The following is a 25,986-nucleotide window of genomic DNA, read 5'->3' on the forward strand; positions in this document are numbered from 1 at the left end:
TGCACTGTGTTGTGATTACAAGTTCACATGAATGAAGCAATAGATGCAGAAGTAGCAGAAAACATGTCCAACTTAAGGCGTCTCTCTGGATTTAATTTGAAAGAAAGTACACACTGCTCTGGTATTTCCACAGTTAAGTGCTCTACAACCTGTGAAAGGGCACTTTTTTCACTTTAAGTGCAACGTTAATGCAGAAACGATATTAATTCATCAAGCTCATATTTGGTGTCTGACTAAATAGCATTGTTATTGTTTCTTCTGATAATTCTTTGTCTATTTTTTATTGAATATTCATGTTACGTAAGCAGAATAAGTGAGTGAGACGCAGGGAGAGATGGAGGGGGGGAGAAGTGGCAGAGATGAAAAGTGGATAACTGGATAGTATCACCAGAGGCTGATAAACTCCTCAGCTCTGACTGCTGTTCGCCTGCAGAGATGACAGTAAACAGCTGTCTAATCCTTTTCTCTCGGTCACCCTTTTCTCTTTTCTCTTCCTCTCCTTTTGATTTTCCTTCTCCCTCCATCCATCCTCCATGTCCCTGCTGTGCACTCTGTCTTCCTCTTGTAAGAAAAAAAAACACGGGAAGGTCTTCTTTGTCTTTCGGATTAATACATTCCTTAGGTTTATTACGTTAAAGGTAGTTAAAAAAAGATGGCAATTGTTCAATGGCAGCATGGTTTACCCTATGCCTTGCTTAGGCATACTCTATCTGGTGTTGTCTCTTCAGTCCTGTCTGAGTGCACTGCTTCCTCACAGTGAATTCTCCTAACTCAACATAGTCATACATACATTTGTATACATACAGTCAATGAGTATGCCCACCCACATGTGCAGATTGGCTGACTCAATCAGCCCCATCATCTCCAGGTCTGGGACCAAAGTCTCCTCCAACGTGTGATCACCTTTTTCTCTCTAACAGGATTCCGATGTTTTAATTAATTTCGTCTGGAGCCTCTTTAACCTTCTTTTACAATTGATGTCGTTGTCTCCCTTTGTATTCTAGAGACTGACTCTTACAGCAGAAGGCAAAGTGTCCGTCACTCCGTCAAGGGACAACGGAGACGGCAAGGGCTGCGATTGGTCCTCAGGACAGGCAGAGCGAAGCTGCTCTGTGCCGGGTCACAGTGTGCACAGAGCGTCCACACACGCGGGGCTTATAACCGCCGACAACGTCGCTGCCAAACTATAAATACGTCATATCTTAACACACACAGCACATGTTAAGACTCTAAATGGCAAATTTTTTCGCCTCAAATTATCTTAAAACTGCGTTCCGTGACACAGAAAAGTGAGAAACGGCCACTGTTTCAACAACAACAGTCTTTCTCTCTCTCTTTCTCATTCGGACGCCATTGCTCACTGTAGCCTTAAGCACAACAACCTTGTGCAGCGACCCCTACTGATCGGGAGGGAAATTGCAGCGCATATCCGTCACCACGACGCAGAAGTATGAAGGCTCGAGTGGTCTACGTGGTGACGTAGTCGGATAACGCATACGCAGTCGGAGAAGTATAATGTGGCCTTAAGTTGGACAATATTGGTGCAACCTCTAATGTTCGGCGAGACATGATTTCTTACACTCTCCATGCGCTCAAAGGGTTGACATGGGTTTGTTTTTTGTTTCAACAGCAATGCAGCCCAACACTGACACACTCAAGCACAAATAAATATACATGAATGAAGATGAAGATATACACAAATACACAAATAATATACTAATGGATAAAAAAAAACAAAACACCTTTATTTCTGGAAGACTTTGTGTATGTGTGCTGGTTCTACTCTCTTTGCTGCTTATCACACAAGAGCCAACTTCTGTGATTTGGTAAAACATTAACTAAAGCTGTCTTATTACAGTAAGGGGAATCGTACAAGCAGAAATGTAATTATATCATCTTGTTAAGGCAGTGATTAATCAATTATTCATTCTGTCTTTTTTATTGCATTACCATGAAAAGGAATGGAAGCAGCAAAGGGATGAGCTCAACAGCAGTGATGTACATATATAAACAGCTGCATATGTACAGTAGCATGGTGTGTATCATTAGTGCTGCAATGTTTCATTTTCATAAATTGATTTATGAAGTGGCTCGAAACGTGATCAGATTTTAAGGAGACTTTAAATCAACATCTACTCAATTCTGAATCTAGTACCCTATTTGACCAATTTGAAACTTCTTGTTCAATCCATTTCAATTTAGCTGTTCACAAACACATGGCTTCAAAAAAGTTAATAAGGCAGTCTAGGAAATCACATGCAATCTGATTTTACAACCTGATCCTAAAACAGCGACACCAGCGTAGAAGTAACTACTACAGAATAATGGAAACACGTCCATTTGTCTGTGGTTCAGTCTCGTATAAGCCTTGGTCTTCGTTGAGCCGAGAGAGAAATAATCTGCCCCTGCACCGACTTCAACCTCCAAATACGTTCCCCAGCAACATCTCTGACCTTTGCTTTTTGCTGAACACATCAGTTCCACTACATGGTGTGGGTTATGTCCCACAGTGAATCATCAGAATGAGTAAGATGGAAGGAAACAGCTGCTGTTGCGCCTGGAAACCAGAGGTTATGACAGTGGTGAGACTGAAGCGCAACAATGAGCTGACAGACAGCGGAACAGCCAAACTATAGACAGGTGATTATATCTCTCCCTCCTTCTCTACCACAAATTGTCGTCGTAAATATAGTAGTCCAGGTATATACTCTACTCAATATCCACTTCTTCTTGTTCAACTGCCCGTTTATCCAAATGACATGATAAAGAGAAGCTGAAGGTCAAACATCAGAATGGGGAAGAAGGGTGATTTAAGTAATTTTGTGCGGCATGGTTGCTGGTGCCATACGTACGCAAGACCATCTCTATGTTTTATAGATAATACCCAGTGAGCAGCAGTGAGAAATGGAGGAGAATGACCGCAGCAAATATTCACTCATTACAACCAAGGATTAACTATTTTAAAATAATCAACTTCAAGGTTTAACCTTGAAGGTGATGGGCTACAGCAGCATAAGACCACACCAGTCACATGCAGGTAACAACAGAAATGGCTGAAGAGTGTGGACATGTATATAGAATCAGTCTTTTATAAAGTACCTAAAAGGGATACTTGAGTAAAAGTATTTTTCCATAAAATGACTGGTAGGTGGTTAAAGTAACTTTTTATACTTGGTAAAAGTAAAAGTAACTTTTTATATTATTACTTACATTATATTGCTCAGTGGTAGGGCGAGTTGTCTTTCAACTGGAAGATTGTGGGTTCAATTCCTGGCTCTGCTAGTATGTGTTCTTGAGCAAGACACTTAACCTCATGTTGCAGCATGTGAATGGCAAAACTGTAGTGTAAAGCAGCTCATCAAGACTAAAACAGCTCTATATATATACAGGACACAATACCCACTCTTCTTCCCCTGACTTTATTTGGTAGTGACGAGTACCAAAGATAGATAAGGGAAATGCAGTGGCGTAAAAGTGGCTAGAAATATAAATAAAGTACAGATATGTGAATGTTGTACTTAAGTACAGAAACAAAGTATTTGTACCACATTACAACACTGTGTAGAATTGAATACTAGTAGCATACACTTTTGTGCCCAGGCCTTTTTCCACATGTGCATAATCAGTAAATCAAGTAAACAGGACAGCATTTCTGTCAGATTCATATCTTTATCCCATAATCTCCACCCACAGCTACCAGAGATTCTGCTGGAGCAGTAAACTCATTAGAATTCCCCTGGCTGGCCTCCTCTATTCAATATGGTAATTAGCAATGACTAATGACTTTAGCAAGTGTAAAAAATGAGCCATAATGGTCATATTACAATGGATTAGGAATTACAGAGATTTCAATGAGAGAGAAAATGGTGTCCAATTGTGGTGTGATTCTAAGACAAATTTGGGGAGTTTTCTGCTACACTGCTTTTTCTGCGTCTTATTAGCGAGACAGCTGTACGTTCTCAGTACATCTGATCAGACAAGACTTGCGTTGTGACAGTCGATCAGGGAGACAATCGGAGCGAGAATGTCTGGTCAGTGAAAAGCAGATACGGTGTATATTTACTGTATACGCATGCATACAGTACACATAAACGTCAGTGTTAAAACAAGTCTGAGGTGTTAGTATTATGCTGACTAATAGGTCGCTGCTGTGGTGAAGTGCCAGAAATGCCCTTGGCAACCACAGCTTACAAAAAAACATGACAGAACTGTGAAGAAAAAAACAACGATAATAGCCGAGCGTTATCTGCATCAACAACGCATCACAGAGCCTTCGCTTGTGTAACACAAAGACCTCTATAGTCTTCTCCCTCACAAACACTTGTTTTCCCCCAGTCTTTCTAAGACATGTGCACACAGTCTGTATATGCCGGGCTTATATGACAGGGCTTGTGTTAATTAACGCAACCTCAACTCCACCTCAGCTGCATGTAAATGTTACAAATAGAGTGTTATTAAGCCTCTGGATTCCCTACAGTCTCCTCAGCTAAAAAAAAAAGCATGTTAAAAACATGCATAATAATGTGCTCATGTCAGGGTAATTATCCGTATATCAAGTATTCATTAATGTAATTACCCTTTAATGTTATTCCATATAGGTCACTGCGGTTCCTGGAACCACACGCGAGAGGCCAACTCTGGTCCTCCGCTGTGGCTCTACAAGTAAACTAAGCTTAAATAAGATATGGAAAATGAGCTTTAGAGGCAACACGTGATGTGTTTGGTGAACGCTGGGCCACAGGAAACAGCCATGGTATGGAAATGCACTAATCTGATGCTCACGGTGTGCCTTCCATACATTCCATGTCATGACATGGCTGAATGAGGCTCTGAGGTGGGAGGAGGATGTGTTAAGGTCAGTGTATATTTAATTCTGGTGATTAGAAGACTGTGGTCTCAACTTCCAGATCCGTATCATAATCCTATTGTTACCAGGCTGCTTTGTGACGACACTAATTTAGATGTCCAGTGTATAAGAATTTGTGGTATGTAATGGTTAGACTGCAGAGTGAAACACATTCTGGACTCCTCTGCTCAATCCCACCGTTCCCAAACTACGGTGGCCTTTGCATAGCAGAAAGAACCTTTAAATTATTTAAACAACTCTCTCCACTCTCCCATTCTCTCTTACTCCACTCGTTCTGAACTAGAAAAATGTCAGACGACAGGCTGAGTAAAGAAAGCTCCTTAAGCACATACAAAAGGCTCTCTCTAAGGCTGAAATAGTTTTTAAAGGCATTATAGGAAAATACAAACATACTAGTAATTTCCACCAATGAACCCTCCTAAATATTACACACTATGGACCTAGAAAAACTGACAAAAGCATCGTTACTATTTGAAATGCACTGTAACGCTTAATGCATTTCACTTCATTCCTACTTTATCATGCAGTGGAGTCATGGCGCATGAACACAAAACAGTGGCTCTCCCGTTTCCGTGCTGGTGCAAAGGAATCGGTGTGTTTGAGATATGACTCAAACCTTCATATCTGTGCCTCTCTACACGCTCGCTGAGTGATATCATGGATGCTCTCTTAGCCTGAAAGAACATGAGATAAGTCAGCGCTGGTTGAGCTTCGAGGGAGCTTGCGAGGCGCCCACACACATACGCCCAACCTCTTAGTCACTCCCGCATGAAAACAGGCAACGAGACGCAGATACATCACAGCTGCTCACGGAAGATCAATACCATCAGCAGACACATAAAGTGACTTATAGGGTATTAAATCCGGATGTATAATAACAGAGAGGTAACGTGTTGGGGCTCGAGTGCTGTTCCACAGACCAGAGACACTTGATGTGAAGCTGCACTGTTATGAAGGAAGAAAATCTGTCTCTTTATCGTTGCCATGGCAGCACACTCTGCGCTCCGAACAGTACAGCTGAGCTGAGAGAGACTTTAGTCATCACACTCCTCCTAATCTCCCTCTCTCTGTGTTTGTGTCTATAAGGGCGAGCACCTCTATAGTAGGATCGAAGTGCCATTACCACAGGAAAGCTCTCATTTCAACTTATGGGCTCAAAGACACAGGCCTGCCATGTTTCAAAACTATCGCCAGTGTTTCATCCAGTTCCAGGCAGATTTCCCATAAGGCTTTGAGCCTGGTGTTTAATTCATAGTTGCAGAAAAGACATTCACATACCATCACAGCTTGATTAGAACAAGCAAAAAATACAAAATCCCTTGCTGCTGTGGAAACGCGCAGTACGTTCTCTCCTCTTTTGACTGTGTTTTAAATGCAGATTTGACAGCTCATACGCCTCTGAGGGGATGGTGTCCATGTCTGTGTACAAAGTGTGATGTCCCTGTGAAATCCTGAGGGCCTGCATGTGTGTGTGCGTGAGAGTGTGCACGCATGTATGATCAAAAGTTGCCTTCATGCCATTCCCAGATAAATAAAACATAAGTGATGCTGTGAACTAATATTAACCATCTCTTCATAAATAAATCATTCTCTCCCATCAAGTCTTCCCCAACTGCTTTGACAGCAACTTTCTCACTCTATAATTATGTAACTGTAGTGTGTCACACAATCTAATTTATTGTTGTTAAGATAAATAACAACCGCGTTATACCTAATTGATTCCTGTGCAAAATCAATAATGATTACAAGAAGCCACTTGGTTCGTCCCTGTGGGCTTGATTAGCAACCGCATAGTCACTCGCATCCAATCAGATAACAAACAAAAAAGCAACACATTTATGATTTCATGAACTCCATAATGGCACGTTTGTCTGGGAGGAAGGGAGTATTTTCCACGGATATGCAAAGTACAGAGTGTAATATCTGGCTACAAAGAAGAGTAGTATTTTATAATTCACATGGACACAAAATGGCAGCTGATGATACAAACACTATCAGGAAAAACAAGACAACATGCAGGACTTTCTTAGGTCTTTAATTTCATTTTATGTTTAATCAACTATTTTAACTCCACTTTTTTTTTTTATCGAACACTAAGAAGAGAATCGTTTCCACTTCCACTCTGAATGCACTATTAAGACTGACCTGAAAACAGCTAAAACCCAGATAGAGATCGACCTCGTCCCACAGTGAACGTTATGTTGTCATTATTTGCCTTAATTTCATTACTGCCCAGTGCTAATGAAGCTGCAAGCAGGGACCATTCTGTAATCACACCATAGAGAGCTGTTCAAGGACACACTGCAGCCAAGTAGAAAAGCATTAGCACGGAAATATTCTGTATAGAATTTATGATAAAACGATATCAACTCAAAACTTATGGGTTGCTATAGTAAATCGTCACCAACATGGAAAATAAACTAATTCTAAAGTAGATGTGCAATTATCACCTTGTCATAAGCACTGGCACGTCAGCAGTTCTATTAGTTACCATAATTTATTCTGTATAATATTTTTGTGAAAAAAACAGCTAGTGCTGTTACTGTGGTAGAGTGAGTCACCTTTCAACTCGAAGGTTGTGGGTACAATTCAAGCAGGATATTGGACATTTTGCCGATATCCGATATATGCTTTTCCCAGCGGCCAACTGTTGCCCAATTATTGGAATCGGCGGATCGTGCCGTTTGCCAATACCCGATACTAAAGCCAACATCTGCCAATACAGATATTGTGCCAATATATCGTACGTCCCTATTCATTATTGAAAATCTTAAAAATGTCATTTAAACATTGTATACCAAGGGCAGCGGTCTGCATTTATATAGCCCTTTTCTAGTCTTGATTAGCACTCAAAGCTGCTTTACACTGCAGTTTTTCCATTCATTCATTCATTCAGCAATGTATATGCAGCACATTTTTCACACATCTTTCATACCTCACGCCGGCACAGCCATCAGGGGCGAAACTAGTGTGGAGCATGGAGACTAGCAGAGCCAGGAATCTAACCCATAACCTTCCAGTTTAAAGACGACCTGCTCTACCACTAAGCTTGTGTGCGTTTACCACTCATTCATTGTGGCGATCATACACCTAAAGTTGCACACTGGACCTTTAATAAAAAACATTTGAATAAAATAATAAAGCACATTTCAATGTAAATAAGCAGATGCACATTGTGGTGGATTATTTTTGTTTTCTCATGTTTATCGCTTCAAAAATGAAAACAACCATCAAAAAATCCGTTTGAGAAATACAGACCCTCCCCAGGTTACCATCATACACCACATACACAATCCATTATTGAATGATTCTGACCGCCAGACTGAGAAATTGCTGTTGTGGCAGGCAGGGTGTGAGTGACAGAACTGATTTATTTCAGGCTTCAGTCATGTAACAGGAGCAACACAGGCACTGAGGAGAGGAGACAAGTCCACGGGGCCATGCAGTTCAGACATGCACATGCACATGCACATGCACATGCACATGCACACACGCGCACACGCACACACAAATATAACCATCTCAAAACACATCCACTGGAGGACCATCATGAACCCACGCCTTTTTACTCAATTTCTCTTCCTGCGGAGAGCTCCCAACTGACAAACTTTGTATGGAAACTGAGAGTCAAGTCAAAATCCACAAGGTCATGCTTGACACAGGTGGTTGCTATGGTAATATATCGTAGCGATGCTCACAGACTCACACCAGCTTAGTTTTATTTGAGTGTCACTGCTGGGCCCTGGGTGTAACAATTTGTCAGGCTGCATTTAACAACTCTGATTGTGACAGCTAACAAGTTCCAAAAAAACACACATATTTTATTACTGTGGACGAGATAAAAAACACTCTTGAAGGCACAACAGGCAGGATGTGTTTTGTCATTATTGATCAATAATTCCATACATTTCAGGGTAATTTAAATCAAGTAATCGGAGAAAGAGACTTGTCTCCAGGCTCTGCCAGGAAAAAATCTGTTCAGAGAGTGACAGGGCACTGTTGTACAACTACTCAGCGTAAAGGTTACGGAGATGAAAAATATTTCTTCAAGCACTGGCAACAGCTGCCTATGCTGATTTGTGCGTTTTGAGAATAAAATGTATTGAGATTTTGATGTTGTCCATTACTCATTTCCCACTAGTCAAAAACCTGTTAAATCCCAGGTACAAACATTTACCAGTGGGAATGTAAGACACAGGTGAAAACAGTGATTTCTTCTTGGCTGCTCTATTTTTAAAAGAGATTCATCATTTATGGTGCAACACTGTGACATGCACTCACCTCCTGGCCATCCTGTATATAACCCACTCATTTCCGTGTGAAAGGGGATTATGTCACATAATAGATAGGTCAGATCTCTCTGAATTTTCTGCTGTGTGACTGCAGGTGAGTCAGCTGATAGTCAGTTCTTCTGCAACATGAAAGGCTATTAACACTGATATAATACACCAAGACTCTCCTGTTCTTCTGGCAGAGAACAAGCATGTGGGTCATTCTCTCTTAAAACCATGACATGAAATGTGGAAGCAGAAATGTGAACAATACAAGCATTGGAGGAGAACTGTGGAAAGGATATAGAGCAGAGAAGACTGAGGTGAACAGAGAGAAAGTAAATGAGCGCAGGGATGGGATGATGGTGGTGCTGGTGCTCGTGATGGTGGGTGGGGGTGTGACTCTCAGAGTGCACGTGTCTGCAGAGATAAACGCAGGAAGGGTCCGACTGCATGCTTATTGGAAGGCCTGACTGACAGTGCTGACATTTAGACAAAAGCACAGTAAACAAGGTCTCACAGAGTGAAAAACAGCAAGAGGAGAGGAGACAATTGCGTGTTAATGCACTGTACATGTTTAATGTATGAATTTGTGTCTACAAAATTGCACGGAGCTGCCTGTAAGCCTCGACACAGAGATGCCTTTAGAGTGGGCCAATCAGATCCAACATTGCGGACATAATGGCAGACGGGGAAATTATACATACCTCAAGTCGTGATTAATCTAGGACAGAGTGGATCATCAGTGTTTTTCAATGACCTTTTGTCTCTTATTATAGAGGGAGAATTAAGCAGGATGTGCACTTCCAGAACATTCTGTTTCCAACTACAGGCCTTTGTCACAGTGGACATTTTGACATGTCACAGAAGGAAAAGCACAGGTGTTACCATGAAAATGAATAATGGCAATGAAATAATGTCATCAGCAACATCTGGTCTGTTCCCACTTCATGAAATGTCAAGAATGTCTGCTGTGAAAAATGCTTAGGATCGAAAATGCACTTAGTCACCTTTGAGACGATAAGTGGCACGACTGCACCATGGAATGTCTCGCTTTATAATTAGGCCCCATGTCATTGAACAGAGAGGTCACACCACCTGCATGAGACGCAAGGAGACCTAAAATAGACAGCTAAATTGATTTCTGACGACAGTTTTAACATCTATACCCATTTCAAAATAAAAGCACACTCGGGTTTCAGTAGGCATCCAGTGTGGCCCAGTACTATGATGATCAGGTAACAATTGCTGCAATATTTATATTCCACTACTATATTCACATGTGACTTTTACTTAAACACCATGAATCATGTGTTTGAAAGCCATGACACACTAACACAATACATTTTTAGTCCAATTAGAATCCAGTGTAAAGAAGAGGGAGAACGCTTCTTACAAGAACTACAAAAACACAGCTGAACACAAAGGCAATTTAAAGGAGCAGACAAAAACGTTTTTATCGAAGTTGACCTCTAAATATATACACTGACATGATTACAAAACTGATCAGTAAAACCAAATATCCAAATCTAATTACACACTTAAAATGGTTTTAAATACTGGTTTTGAATGATCTTAGCGCACTGTTTTCATCTGACAACACATGAACAATGACATGAACATGTCCTTCTAATCTAGCAGAGGAACTTGGCAGTGCTTTAGGAGTTACATCAACATGCATCTCCCTCTGTGAAATATCCGCTGTGCTAACTGGAGCAACTAGGTCACCCACATTTTCAGAGGGAAGATGTTTCCTTCAGGGCAGAATTCAGTGGGGTGAAACATTTGCTGTGTCGGTTTTTAAGACACAGAGTAGACAACAGCATTCTGATCACTACAGTGCTCTGCAGCTGCAGGTTCTTCATCTTTTACTACCCGACTTGGATTCTTAATATGAGCCCTTGGAGCTGCTACCTGAAACCTACATACACAAGCACTCAACATGGGTTTAATATCCCAAAATACTTTAACCCTAAGCTGTTGCTGTTACTGGGGAGACAAAATTTGTAATGAGTTTTGCCACATCGATGTCTTGATAGAAGGTAAATGGGCCAACAGCCTTGTTACAGTAATTATATGAGCTATGATTAAATGTGCGTTACAGCTGGGCAGATTTGCAGCCACACGCAGCTTCACCAGGATTTGCTTGCAAGGAACGATCTGTTTTGTCCTGTTTAAACAGTCAGTGAAAGGTCTGGCATCAGGGGAGATTGCTTCCCTCAAGCAAAAACAGATGCATATGTCATACAAATAAGCATTAATCCATGTGTGGTCGTGCACATGTATAGTAACACAAATTTCGAATACAAGTTATATATGAATATATGAAGAGAAACCACAAGGATCAGATTCACGGAAGCGTGTTTACATATCCTTCCTCCTTCTGTAATGTGTACAAGAAAATCAATAGTTATTTGATCTCTATTTTCAGTTCATAAGAGAAGAAAAATGAGACAAAAGGCATCATCCTGCATGAAAATCAGTAGTGTCTCTGATTTCAAAAAAGGAAATCTCAAGACAGGGCCTGTGGGAGTAGAGATCCAGAACCTACATCATGTACTGTTAAGGCAGCAGCACCCATGCGCCTTTTCTCCCCTCTGATATTTGTGCACCTTAAGAGCAAGGTGGAAACACATTCTGTAAATGTCACACAATGGAAGGCAAGATAAAAAAAAAAAGAAAAAGAGTTACACTGCAGCTTTTTTTTTTTAACCTTCATCCACTCAATCAGGAGAAGGCTGAGTCAACACCGCTGATGCTCCTCAGCAACACGCTTATAAATAAATACAGTCAGAACTGGCGGCTTTGCAACACAACACGTTTCCCTTTTGTTGGACACTGATCGGCTTACTGGATGCATGAGTCAGTTCACCCAACCGATCAAAAAAAACATTACTTAATGTGGTATCCAGCCATGCATGTTTCATTCCTTCATTCATTCATTTATTTATTGATTTATTTTATTTGCTCATTTCAGTACAATTTAGAATGGATTGTTTTGGCACCGTGACAGTTAAAAAGATAAAAAAGAATGGAAGTCTCTATTTGGGGAGATACAAGGCAATAGTTTGGCACTGACATGAGGCAGATAATGCTGCACTTTTCTTTATCTGTTTGTCCAATATAGAGTTAGTGCCAGGACACGATGAGAGTTGTCTAGCTTACTAATGCTTTGTTGTTTGGTTTAATCTGTACAAAGCCTGATCTAAACCAGAACTTGTTTATTTCCCCACTTTGATTCATGTACAGTTAAAGTAAATACGATTAAACGTTTTGCGTTATAAGCTTTAGATGTGCTCACGGGGGAATATGTTTACCATTGGACCAAGTGAGATTAGCTGTTCAACTTAAACAAATCATCTCTTGGCTCAGGATTCATTTACTATTCCAACATGAGTGATAATCTTTTAACCCTCAGAAAGAGAAAACGTGTCCAACTATTTCATTCAAGCCATTCAGCAAACCAAAGCCTCCATCCTCGCAGTCTAATCAATACATGGTGGAGACATTAAACTTACACAATGTCACCATAACCATTACCTCAGCTACCATCCAATGCCAACAATCTAAATATGCTTGTGAAAGGAGAGAATATACAACAGTGCTCCAGAGACCTATGGGCTGAATGAAGAGAGAGCAGAGAGCGATTGTGTTTGTTCCACAGTCAAAGCCAAAAACATAAGTAAATACACTGAATGAACTGAGACACATGCAAAGACACAATCTCCTCATGTGTGTCTTTCCATTGAGTGGAAAGCTTTGGTTTGGTACTGTTCAGCACATACATTATTTTTAAGCGTTTTCCATAAGGAATAGTATCAATATAACCAGCCCATAGTATTCCATACTTTGGCACCCATCCATCGGAGCAAAATGTTATGGTGAGGTCAGGGTGAAGCTAAACTGGCCACGACAGACAAAAAACCCTCACTTCTTTGCAGCCAGTGTAAATATCACATGGAAGTTACTCTAACAGATGTAAGAATATTATGCCAGCAAACAGCAGTCTGTTGTGTTGTCGTTCTTTGTTGTGGCACCAGTAAGACATATCTTGCTACCAAGTCAAGCCACAGCTCTCAGTCGAAACGCAAGCTTGACCCATTGCTTTACCATTCCAAACCATACTGTACCAAACCGAACAGTACTATGATGGAAACACTTTACACATTTTATCTATCTATAAAATCATCCGGACTAAATAAATCGATATCTTTAATTCTGTTTTGATGAGTCAAAACTACTTCTAACACTACTAACTTACTACGAGCATATAATTCTGCTATGTACTGTTTATAATACACAAATATATTTTTTAAATGCTTTAACAGAGGATGTTATTCTTTTTACATTGCTATCAAGGGTGAATTCTGTAACTGGTCTTGGTATCCACTACATTTCTGGCATTGTGACATCCATAATTTCCACACTTACTATACATAATGTATATGCAACTTAATATTTAAAAAGACAAGAAGCTCCATGTCTGACCTAACCTGTCTCTGCTGGTTCAGAGCCCACAGTGCTCATACTGACATTAGCTTCCCATCTCCCCGTGTCGGTCCCTCTGGAAAGCTCAGAAAGTCGACCTCAGTGTCTCTAATTTCAGACACTTAATGAGATTTTTAATTGGTGACCTTTGGAGGATGATTTCATAGCCCAGCTCACGAGAGCACTCGAGGGGAGCTAAACCTAACCACGCAATATTCCACTCACACCAGGGTCCTAAGCCTTTCAATCTAATATTTGCCTTTTCCCACGACTGACAGGTGTGCAGACAGAGAGATTGAGATGTTATGTTTTATGTTTTTCTAGTCCCACAGGTAATCACAGATTTGAAACATGGCACAAAATGTCTGAAAATAATGAGAATAAAAACGCTATGCAACTTGGCCACTTCATAAACTCCCTCTGCTGCTCTTCATGCAACTTTTATCAATGTTCTGCTTGACAAGTGACTGACAAAAACAAAATCTCAATAAACAAACCCCAACGGAGTTGAACAAAAAAAGCAATGCATTATTTTGAAGCGTTGGTGTCGCAGACAGAAACATACTGTACGTAGGTGGCGCAGAGTGCCTTCTCTTTGTGTGTCAACAAGCAAAAGGAAAGGATTCAAAGGACTGTGGATGGAGTGCATCAAAATGTATGAGCAGTTTTGGCCTTGGTTTCTTACCGTGGGGAGATGTCGCATCCTTGCTGCATGAAGGCGCCCAGTGAAAACCAGAGGGAGTTGAAGATACCAAACTCGTTGGTTTGCTCTGGGCTCTGTTGGTTTGTATTCTGCTGTGTTGGGGTCTGGCCCTGCTGCACTCCGTTAGAAGCTGAAGCTTGGGTGGGAGTCTGTGGCTCACCTCCCTCCTCGTAGTCCTCAGCGTGCCACTCGTACGGGCTGAACCGGCTGACGAGGAAGAGGACGACGCTCACGCCAATGTAGGCAAACACAATGCACATCCAGATCTCATAAGCCAGTGGGTCGAGGAATGAAAACACGCCCGGTTTGGATTTGGTGGGTTTCTTAATCATGATGGAGATACCCAGGGACATGAAGGGCTTGGAAAAGTCGATGACCTCTTCTCGGACCAGTGTGATCGTCAAAGGAGCCACAGCCACGTCCGCTTTCTAATGAAAGAAACGATAGTCAGCTGAATGGAACTGAACAACAACCAGTAATCTGTCATCATCATATTCTTAAGGCCTTTGCGGCATCAGTGGCAAAACAACAAAATCGCACAAGATTGCAACGTGAAAAGAAAGTTTACTTTTAATTCAAAAGTGAAAGAAAAAAATAATACTGAAAGACAGGAAGAACGGAGGAGAATAAACTTCACTTCACTGCTTCAGAAGCACTGCCAATTTTGAATGTCACGTTGTCAACATTATGCCTTCAGATATAAGTGTTTAGAAGTTAACCCGTCCGAAGCCCAAACTGTCAAAATACTAACCTAAGTCTGTAAAAAATATAAAGCTGCAATATTCTAGTTCTGATGTTTAGCTCCTGTTAACTGGATAGAGGTTTAAATAAAACTACGAAAAAGGCCAGACGAGTTTGTTGTGGGTAAAACAGTTTTTTGCAACACAGAATTTTGCTTTTGTGTAAAACAGACACTGTTTTAATGTCTTATTGATGCTAGAGATGTGTTGAATATAATGCACATATACAGCACGTATATCACGTACCACAGGACTCTGACATTCATTACAAAGTGTGGTTCTTTTCTTTTGTCTATAGACGTCAATTGGCTCCCGAACGTTCACTGCCATTGACGTCTATAGACGTCGCGTGACACTCTGGTGGAGCTTGTCTCTCAATATCAAACCTGTAAATTAAGTGTAATGACGAATTTAACCTGTAGATGGCAGTACTATAATATTAGCCCCAAAGTCACTGATCTGCTTGAAATGCTTCTTTTCACAAAAAGCTTGTTTTCTCCGTTTTTGGTCAAACATCCGTCACTGGTCTGTGTTTATCTACAAACCCAGACTAGACAAAATTCCCTTTTACAGCTCAAACTGAAGTGGGAAAGAGTGTTTTTGAGTTTTTGGCACCTGGTACCTGGAACCAGGTGACAATCCCCCCCCCCCAATCGATTTCATGCGGCCCCCCACTTAATATCATGTTATAATGAAAACATGGCTTACGACCTCACCTTCTTTTCACCAGCGAGGTGATTTTATAACAGTAATAATTAGACATTTGGTCATAATTATCCCATTAGTATCATATACAACATTCAATTACATATAATAATACACTTGTTAAGGCCCGAGCCACGATTGGCGGTGGCTGAAACGGCTCCTAGTACGAATTTTAATTACAGTTGTACACACTATTATTTATGTAATTTAAAATAAATGTCTGTTTTTTTATATTAATACAAAAATTAATATAAAAAGTATATGTGTGATATCATGATGCAATATTGTGAACAGTATTTTTTTTCCCCACTTTTTGTTCTCTAGGCCGGCCCCCTCTTGGCCACAATAGATGCGCATTGGCCCCCAGGTCATTTGAGTTTGAGACCCCTGATTTACAGTCTGTTCTTCAGCGTCAAAACCTTGTAGCCCTCAAAAAGTTAAAAGCTCTGGTGAAGATTTTGAAGTCCAGGGTGTTTGGGTGCATGTGTTTTACATGAATAATGTTATTATTAATAATAATAATAATAATAATAATAATAATAATAATAATGTTAATTACTATGTTCTTTTACTGTAACTGTGCTGCTGCTGCTGTCTGGGCCAGGTCTCCCTGCTTAAATAGGTTCTTGATCTCAGTGGGAATAACCTGGTTAAATAAAGGCGAAATAAAAAGAAAGAAAAGGAAAGTGAACATTTAATAATTCCAATTCATACTTAAAAGCTTTAGTTTTTATAGTGAGTAGCTCCCCTTCAGCCCAAAAAAAGCACAATTTCAATAATGCTGGAGTGATAAGTATGTTGAGTTTGACATTTTATGTTCCAAACTACATATGATGAAGTTATGTTGTGTCGTTTTTGATGTTGATGTCATTGTTTGTTGTCGTTGCATTGGTACGACATCACACTATGTATCTTGCTGACGCGGCCATCAGACAGAGCCCACACCCAGCCATTTATCGTTCCAAACTAAACCATGATGGAAACACAGCATAAGACCTCACAGTGCTGCTACTTTTTCAACCTTTGAATGATTGTTTTAATAACTGGTTCCAGAATAAAAGAAAACCCCAGTAAAAAACACATCATCAACAATGCAACACAAATCTATCTCGACTCACCCCATACACAAGTTCGCCCACCATGCCGTTCCACATCTTGGACTCGGTATCTTTGGCTCCGTACTTGCCGTCTGAAACTATCTTCAGTTTGTACTGGTAGCCCACATGTTTGGCAATCTCTGCAGCCAGCTCCACTATGTAGCCCTCGTATTTGTCATTTCCCACAAACTGCTCGTGGTTTTTCTTCAGCATCACATATGGAGACTCCTGTCAGATGAGAGCAAAAACATTTGTTTCTTGTCAAATAATCTATTTAAAAACCATGTCCAGGGTAAAAGCCAACATTTTTTATGATAAGAATTATTACAACTAACATTTGTGTGTGTGTGTAGTTTAGTTCAACAATAATACGCCTTCATTTTGAAGAGGTGGATACATCCCAGGCTTTAAAAAAAACATCTTACCGGGTCAAACATACTGTAGAACTATATAAAAGGTTTCTAATTAAATTCTATGAAATTACAAGGTGATATTTGGGCTTTGTTCCTTCAAGGTATGGTGTGTAATTTAAACACAAAAGGTGTATAAGGACTATCATCACTGAAAGGAAGGTTGATAAAATGGAGCAGACTGTGAGGAAGCAGAGGAATTGGGTTATTAAAGCTGAGGAGACGGGGAATCTGGGAGAGAGGAGAGTGTTTGTGTGTGTGCGTGTGTGTGTGTGTGTGTGTGCGTGTGCGTGCGTGTGTGTGTGTGTGTGTGTGTGTGTGAGCCATGTGGAGGGTGAAGCATACGCTGCTAACCTCTGCTCCAGGGCCAGGCTGTTCTTGTGATATCACGCTGACATTTGTACATCACACACTGATTGGGTATCCTGAGAAATTACAGCTGACATGACATCTGGGGCCTCCCTTTATTTTTCAGAAAAATGAATCTCACATAGAATTCCCATTAGTTTGTATTGTTCGCCGGCACGAGCTGGGCCTCAATTCCCGCACGTTGTTATACTCCCGCGCAGCTTCTAGCAAAGGCTGTGCTGAGCTGAGCAAATCCTGACACCATATTTCATCAGGGTCTGGAGACCGGGTTGGGGTTTCCTCTGTGAGTTACAATTATCTGGGTTCTTCGGCACTTTTATGCTTGAGGTGAAGGTAATCATTGTTGTACATGGGAACCAAAAGCCCACTAGGAGAAACAGAGAACCCCAGGGAGACAGTGGAGGAAAAGGTCTGGTACACATTGATTTGACAGGCTTTTCACACTCACACTTGCACTAAGAGAAATAAAAAAAAAACACTAAAGCAGACAGACACACATACACACACAAGCATACTGAACTGACAGTTGAATACATACACGCGTGTGTATGTAGAGATACGACATGGCATACAGAACGTCCTAGAGGACTTAGTCTCACTGACCTCAAATTGCTCCACTGAGATTCACAGCTACTCAACCATGTAATAAGTACTACACACATACACATGCAAGAAAAAACTTTAAACACACAGTATGTGGGAACAAATATAAACACACAGACAAAACACATGGACATTAGTTATGACTGATAGTATCGACCTGTTTTTAAGTTACATAGTCAATATTCTTGATAGAATGTTATACCAACTTCCCCGGTATACTTCGATGCTCATGCAGAGCGCGCCAAAGTGAGAGTTGCATAATGGGGACCCCGGTACAGGCATTGTAGACCATTTCTGAACTATGAAGCAACATGTGTGTGTCTTCATAGTTCAGAAATGGTCTACAATGGCTGTATTGGACGGATATCGGTATTGGTAGATACTCGCTACTTTTCACAGTTTGTAATCGCCTTTGTGTTTATTACGCTCCAGAACAATATCCATTTTTGTCCGGTTTCCTTTTTTCAGGAAAACTACAACATTATAAACTCAATTTCCAGAAAAGTTTTGAAAATATGACACTGAAAAGACACTCAAAAAATGTAGGACAGTTTGCAAAACTGAAAAGGTTAACATGGTCCATTATTAGCCGGGTATTACAGGTGAGGGCATTGAGACTGGGTATAAAGGGAACATTTAACAATGGCTTAACATTTGCAAGCAAAAACTGGCTCACCATTTCATGCCATTTTGTGCAAGAGAGTTCAGTCAGTCAGTTCAAAGACAATGTAAGATTGTTGAATATTTAGGTCACTGTCTGCAGTACATAACACTGTGAAAAGGGGAAATCTCAGTGAATAAAACCAAGGGCATAAACTGCTGCTGAATGCAAATGAACATGGAGTTATAAGACAGCACTGTATGAAAAAATGTAATACTACTTTAACACAAAGCTCAGCATGTGTAAAATAAAAGACCCCCCTGATTAACACTCGGGACCCCCTGAAAGCCTGTAAGACAAAATTTGACTTAAACTAGGGCTGGACGATTAATTTAATTTTATTCATGATTTTGATCGCTTCTCACGATCATAAAAACATTAATGCGGCGCACGGCGCAGCGTGTATGTGAATTCCTATGCTAGAAAAACACCTTGAATGCACCAGTGTTACGTGCAGCTGCAGCAAGCTTGTGACGTGTGTGGATCAATAATATGAGGAGCAACCGATTGAAAACATGGCAGAAAGGCAGCCTTTGATTGAGAAGAAAGGTAGGACAATATCAGTTAACTGGAAACACTTTGGCTTCAATTTGACGGACGTTGAGCAAAAGGAAATTGTTTGCAAAGTTTCTCGCGCTGTCATGTCTGCTCCTGAAGGCAACACGACCAACTTATTCAGTCACTTAAAGTTCAGTCATAAAGTGGTCTATGACCAGGCGGCAGTCAGCGCCACCGCAACACAGTCCTCTATAAAGGACACTCTTTACAATGCTGTCACATATCCTTTTGCATGTTGTACATTTTTTATTTAAATTAAAGTTCAGCAGCAGTGCAAGTAGATTGGTTATTTTTTGTTTTTATTGCTATCATTATTTAAATTTACTATAATCATTTTTTTTTTTGCTTGTTACTAATGTATTTCTGGCTGTTCTTTTAAATTATATTTAAAGTTGAGTTTTGGTGGTTCAATAAATACTCATGATTTCAATATCAGTCAAAAATAATTGTGACTAATATTTTTGCCATAATCGTCCAGCCCTAGTTTAAACATGTTACAGTGTAACTGAAAAACATGTCTTTTTTCCTAAAGATCTTTGTCATTTCAGTTTTACATATATGATCTACATACATAATACACTTTGCATGCTTTCGTATCCTTTATGACCAGACAAAATGTAAATTACTTTATTTGTAATTTTGTATTTTTAATGTTTTAATGAATTGCTTTCCAAATGGGCGCTGTGGAAAAGGCCCACACAATCCCACATCTGACAGGGAAAATAGCCAATACTGCAGTGTGGCACCTGGGGTGGTGCAACAAATGGGAGATGGGACCCCCCTGATTATTAATGGGTATTTCGCACACTGATTAAAGTATACTCAATTAAAGAATGTGTGGATTTTTGGAGTTAGAAAAGTCAAACTTAAATCATTTGCTATTGGATGTCACTTTCTTGGTGAAAGCACATAATAATAATAAAGTAAAAACTTACTATAAGTAAATCCAGTCATCGCCTGGTCTTGCTGTAAAGCCACAATTGTGAAGCATGTGTGTTCCATTAAATATATTTCTGCTTGACTCCTTTAGATTTCCTGTTAACCCAGGCTTGGTCTGAGTGTATCAGGCTGGAACAACAAGGATTTAGGGGGAGGAAATATGAGGCGATAACAGAGACCTTGGGAAAACAACATGTTCCCTCAAGCAACGACTCAGTGTGCACAAAAGTTTCAAGGTGCAAAAAGTCCACGGCTACTATTGTAGCCCAGTAAATACACCTTATCTTTTTCTAAGGCTTCAAGACAGAAAACCAATTTATTTTCCCAGAAAAGGGAACATTGATAGCAGATTATGTCAGAGACAGTTTTTTTTAGGTCTATTCTCTTGGAAAACATTTGCTTTTAAAACAGGATATTCATGTTATTTTAATTAGATGCCAGTTGACTACATAAGAGTCACATAGCTGCCAACTCTCACGCATTGGCCGTGAGACTGACGCATTTGATTGACTTCTCACGCTCTCACGCCACACCTCCGATTTCTCACGCTGAACTACACATCACGATTAAAAACGGTCCTGAATTAGAGTTTAGATTCTCTGAAGGTGTAAAAACCTGCGGACATGAACACATCATTTAAAAACCAGGAAGCGTATCGTCATTAGCAACATATCCGTTAATGAAAGCGGATCTCAGCGGCTCTGTTAGACTGTGGCAGCAGGTACAACAAGCTCCAGATGTGGGGAGGACGTGGACGTATGTGTACATTTATGGCTCACGATTTGAAAAAATGTCGGGTTTCAATCGCGCTCGCGCTCGTAATTACAGTTTATGTGTCGGCCTCGGACACAACGTGCACAGGACTACTCGCTTTATTGGGGACCAAAGTCCGCAAATGTTTGTATATAATATCAGCGCAAACTCTCTGGTATCAAACCACTTGTTTAACAAACACGAATAGAACAGCATTTTAACCATTTTGGTCAGAGTTTAATTACACCATACACAAAAACAGAGCTGGTTTATTCCAGTCCTACCAGTCCTACTACTTCATTTCCTCATCTTTGGGAATTTTAAAGAAAGTAGCAGAGCTTTCCTGTGTTCTTTTTATAAAGATCTCAGGCAGCTAAAAAACCAAACACAGTAATGTAGGAGCAGGTGCACTTTCTCTGGAGTGACCGGGTAGTTGATTAAGTGCGCTGAGAGTATTTAGATTAACAGTGTGAGAAGGATTATGTCAACTATAGCTCCTAAGCATCATGAAGAGGAACTGATTTCAGTCTTTGCTGCACTGTTGGAATTTTGCTTCACATGTCCCCAGCCACTATTATCTAACATACATGTGTGAAAGAAGAATCTCCTTTCCAGAGATTTGTAGAGATGCAAATATAGTATATCTTAAGAATAAAATTATGTTGCACTTCTACTATCTGTGTTGTTATTGGGCCTCTGTTTAGGCAAACAGTCTGTCTGCTGCATTTACTCCATGTGCTGATCTGAACCACTAGAAGCTGGGTATAAATATGCTGCATTCAAAAGGGTTTGTTTACTTTCTTCGCAAGAATAACACATCTGAACAGTTACACTTCACTCATGTCATAGTGATAAACTGTTCACTTTAGATTTTCTGGAATGTCCTGTAAACAACTTCCCACAATGTAATCTCGAACGCAGCCATAGATAAATTATGAGCAGCTTAGTTCCAGCTGATTTTACTTCAAAAGAAAGAATTTGTAAGAGCAAACATAATCTTACATGTCTATTTTTTGGGCCATGTGAAGCTCACAATTGCATTTGGACCTGCTGGCACTCTTATAAAATAATATTTAGTGAGTTAGCTGTGTTCATGTTAATGTTGGTTTTTATTTTAATTCAACAACTCACTTCCATTTATTTATAATCACTATATCTTTATAACAACTATGTATGACAGGATAGAAGCAATACCAGATGATTCTTATTGGTAATGTCACATGATACTCTACATTTTGTGTTTGGCTGATGCTACAAAAATCTAAAGAAAGCTTACAAAATGAGTTAAAATGAGATAGCACATATTAGAATATGCTAATGCTTCTACATTAAGGTTCTCTTAAGGGAAGCACACAGTTGAAATCTTTCACCCTCTCATGGTGAAGATCGGCTGCACACCCACTGCCTTGCACGACCTGAAGTCACTAACAGAATATCTAAAATCATGCGTGGTTGTTCATCATCAAACAACACATAAAGAGTGATGCTTGTTCTCATTCCAACAAGATTACATGGAGGACAACATGCCCAGAGATAAAAGGCATTTCCACTTCAAAAGTACAGCAAAAGAACCAAACCCTGCTCTGGAACATCCTGTACCTGCACAGACGTGTAAACTACCATCAGTATTATCCTCTGCTGTATAGCATTCAGATAATGCCTGCTATTGGATGTCCTTTCTTTTGACAAAAAAATTTGATTAAAAAAAAACCCCCCTCCCAATTAGAGTTTGTCAGATTGAATCTTCTTTCCTTTTCTCAATCCCAGCCTCCCTTGCAGTCCAGATATATAGCCCAGAACACTTCACACAACCTGGCCACGTCTTGTTGAACAGCCCAATTGTGGCATTTGAGCCACATAAAGAATGTGGCAGGAGAGAGAAGTGAAAGACACATTGACACTGCACAGTCTCGTAGTTTGTTCAGAATCAGCCGTTTATCAAAGATCGTCTTGCGTGATTTTCGTATTCCCGTAGTGGCCTCTGTTTTAAAACCACTTGAATGTCAGCTTCAACTGTTTTCAACAGGCCGGGTTTCTGCATGATGATTGGAGGAACTGTCTGAAAGGCGGAACCTGTTTTTGATTGACAGCGTTGCTGGATTCTGCGAGCTAAGTCTGTAGACAAATAGCTGGTCGTTGTGTCTTAATTGTTCGGCGATATAGCCCATTTTTGTTTGTACATACACACCGTAAATATTGTGTTTTCTTCTATCTTGTGTTCTATTTGTTCGTTTGCAGAATTTATGTTTCAATAACTGGGCCTGAGCTTACAACTTTAGCCAACTTCAGAATAGAAAAGGGCTTATCGTGATGACAACTGAGAAGCAACATCTATCAGCCTGTGCATACGTCCAACAAGGTAGCCACTGAAGAGCAGCTGTCTTTCGATACGGCTGTTGCTTCCATTTTATGCGACTTGCTCCACTGAGTTTCCCTGGACAAATACGGATCATTGGTCTGACAGGTTGTAGGTCCATCCAACTGCATACAGAGGCATTTACATCTACATCCGTTGGTTGCGCCTCAGAGAAAGTGGGAGATAACTCAACCTTTTCTAAACTTGTACTCAAACTCAAATGAGATTGAGATGTAGTCTGGCATTAGCCAGGCTCAGTAAATACATAATGCAATGCATTACTATTCCAGTAAGTCAAAGAAGCTAAGACACATTTCTGTACCGACAGCAGAAAGCGGTTCTGTCTCTGACTGCGACTCTGAGCAGGCGTCAGACAGATGGATATGAAGTTAGAGTTAAGAAAGGAATGAGATGAGGGAGATACAGACACATGTCTGCTGAGTTATACTCCGACTGTCTTAATCTCTGTCTCATCTCACAAAATCTGTCAAACCTCTCTTGCCTCTGACTCACCAAGATAGTGGTGACGATGTAAGTTCTGTTCTGGAGTCCGTAAGTATCGTTGCTGCCTCTCATGAAGCTGGCGGTAGTCACATACTTCTCATCTTCATTCCAGTAGCCAACCTAAAACAAGCAGAATATGTTACAGCTCGAAATAATAACAAAAACAATAATATAATAAAAACTGGCATTGCTTCATGATTCCATATCTACATTTGATTTAAAATAATTCATAAGATGTTCTACCATCCTTGTTGAGCTAACACATAATTAGTTAGCCCATTAAAATGCAAGGCTCCCAAGTTCATTCAGAAATTTGGAGCAGTTTTTGTTTCTTTAAAGCTCAATTGTCATTCTGATAAATCCATAAAGGTACAGCTCAACTGTGCAGTTACAACAACAAGAAAAAGAAAATAATAATAAAGTAAAGATGTGAATTCAGAGCTTCAGGTTTACCTTCTTGGGTCCAGATGGGGCCAGCTCCATGACACTCACGGTGTAGTTAGTTCGCCGACCTTTCTCATTGAATTGAATGTGACCAGTCAATCCATCTATGCGAACCTACAATGGAGTTACAAATATTGAATTAGTGACTTGCAGACTTGAGCTCACCTCAGTTAATAATATTTGCTGCCTTTTTCTCGTCTGCACCTGCGGCAGGCATTTGCATGTTGTGCTCACATGCGATGCATGTTAAGCACGCTTTTCATGTGCTTGTGTAGTTTTTGTTTGTGAGAGTTTGTGAGTGTGTGTCAGGGGTTCCTACAGAGGTGAATGACAGACGGTGTGCGTGCATGTGCACAGTGCAGAGTGTTTGTCTTGGCTGTGTGATGGAGTTAATTGAGCGAACACGGCTTCAATCTCCAGTCTATCCTCAGGCAGATGGCTGGAATGACTCGGAGCAGGCCGCTGCACAGCCACTCTCCAGACTGAGCCTCAGGCTGCTCTGTGCACATGCACACTTACACACTCGTATGGCCTTGCAAACATCTTGAATTTATCATACACAATGTGGATAGGGTTCCGGAGTAAATAATTAAAATATGAGATTTGTCTTTTTAATTAGGTTAGTAGAGTTTTAAATGTGAAATAATTCCCCTTATTCCTCAACCTCGTTTCAGACGCAAAAGTGTGCATTTTCATTTCCACTGCCAAATATTACATCTCTAAACCCAATTGCTGATGTCATATTCCATGATGATCACAGCTGAGTGTTATTGCCCGCAGGTTTTGTTTACTAGCCATGATGTCACATTTGATACTGGAGAGCTCTCCTACAACTTAATGTGAACTTTACACGACAGAATGAGACCTAATTTGTTCAGCCAGCACCAACTCAGGAGCTGTTAGCTAATGTGTCATTCAAGAATTTGTGCAAATGTGTGCACCGGTCCATGTATGTGCACGTATATGTGTGTGTGTGGCAGTGTATTTTTATGTATGTGCCCAGACCTGCTGCAGGGCTCTCTGGATGTCTATGCCTTGTCCCCAGGGAGCTGGTGGGTTGGCAAGACACTCTCCAGCGTTGCCCCTGCGAGAAATGTCTATCCTCTGTCTCCTTAGGTTTTGAAAGGCCGTGGACATGACTTTCACCCCGTCGTATGTTAGAGCACCTGTGTACTGCAAAAAAACAAAGAGAGCAGACAATTTCAACTGAAGCAATGCTAATAAAAACTGATAAAGGTCTTAGCTGAGGGGAGGTGAGGCATTTCGTTTTCACTCAGTGTGAACACAAAGGTTTAGATTTGGAATTAATCCTCTACCACAGCTGGTTGGACAGTTGTTAGAGCTAAAAATCAATAATCATTTAACATCATAAATCCCACAATCTGAATCAACAAACTCAGATAAGATTGCAGTTAATCTGCCAATGTATTTTAATGAAAATCCTTCCATGACTTTTTACCAAAATGTGACTGAAGGGCATAAAGAACACCCTTTCAGGCACCGTAAAGGCAGACTCAC

At 40.4% G+C, this 25,986-nt stretch overlaps 1 protein-coding gene across 1 annotated transcript in view; it reads right to left on the reverse strand.

The window, feature by feature from the left end:
* Nucleotides 1-25,986, reverse strand: part of gria1a (glutamate receptor, ionotropic, AMPA 1a) — a gene marked incomplete at both ends in the record, with an annotated part of 95,956 nt that overhangs the window by 18,951 nt on the left and 51,019 nt on the right. Inside the window, 5 exons of the mRNA XM_083891606.1 lie at nt 14,312-14,757; nt 16,893-17,099; nt 24,034-24,144; nt 24,478-24,582; nt 25,474-25,641. Coding sequence (XP_083747732.1) covers nt 14,312-14,757; nt 16,893-17,099; nt 24,034-24,144; nt 24,478-24,582; nt 25,474-25,641 — 1,037 coding nt within the window. The remainder of the gene's footprint in view (nt 1-14,311; nt 14,758-16,892; nt 17,100-24,033; nt 24,145-24,477; nt 24,583-25,473; nt 25,642-25,986) is intronic.

Source organism: Microchirus variegatus, assembly GCF_963457635.1.
Source record: "Microchirus variegatus genome assembly, chromosome: 6".
NCBI lineage: Eukaryota > Metazoa > Chordata > Actinopteri > Pleuronectiformes > Soleidae > Microchirus > Microchirus variegatus.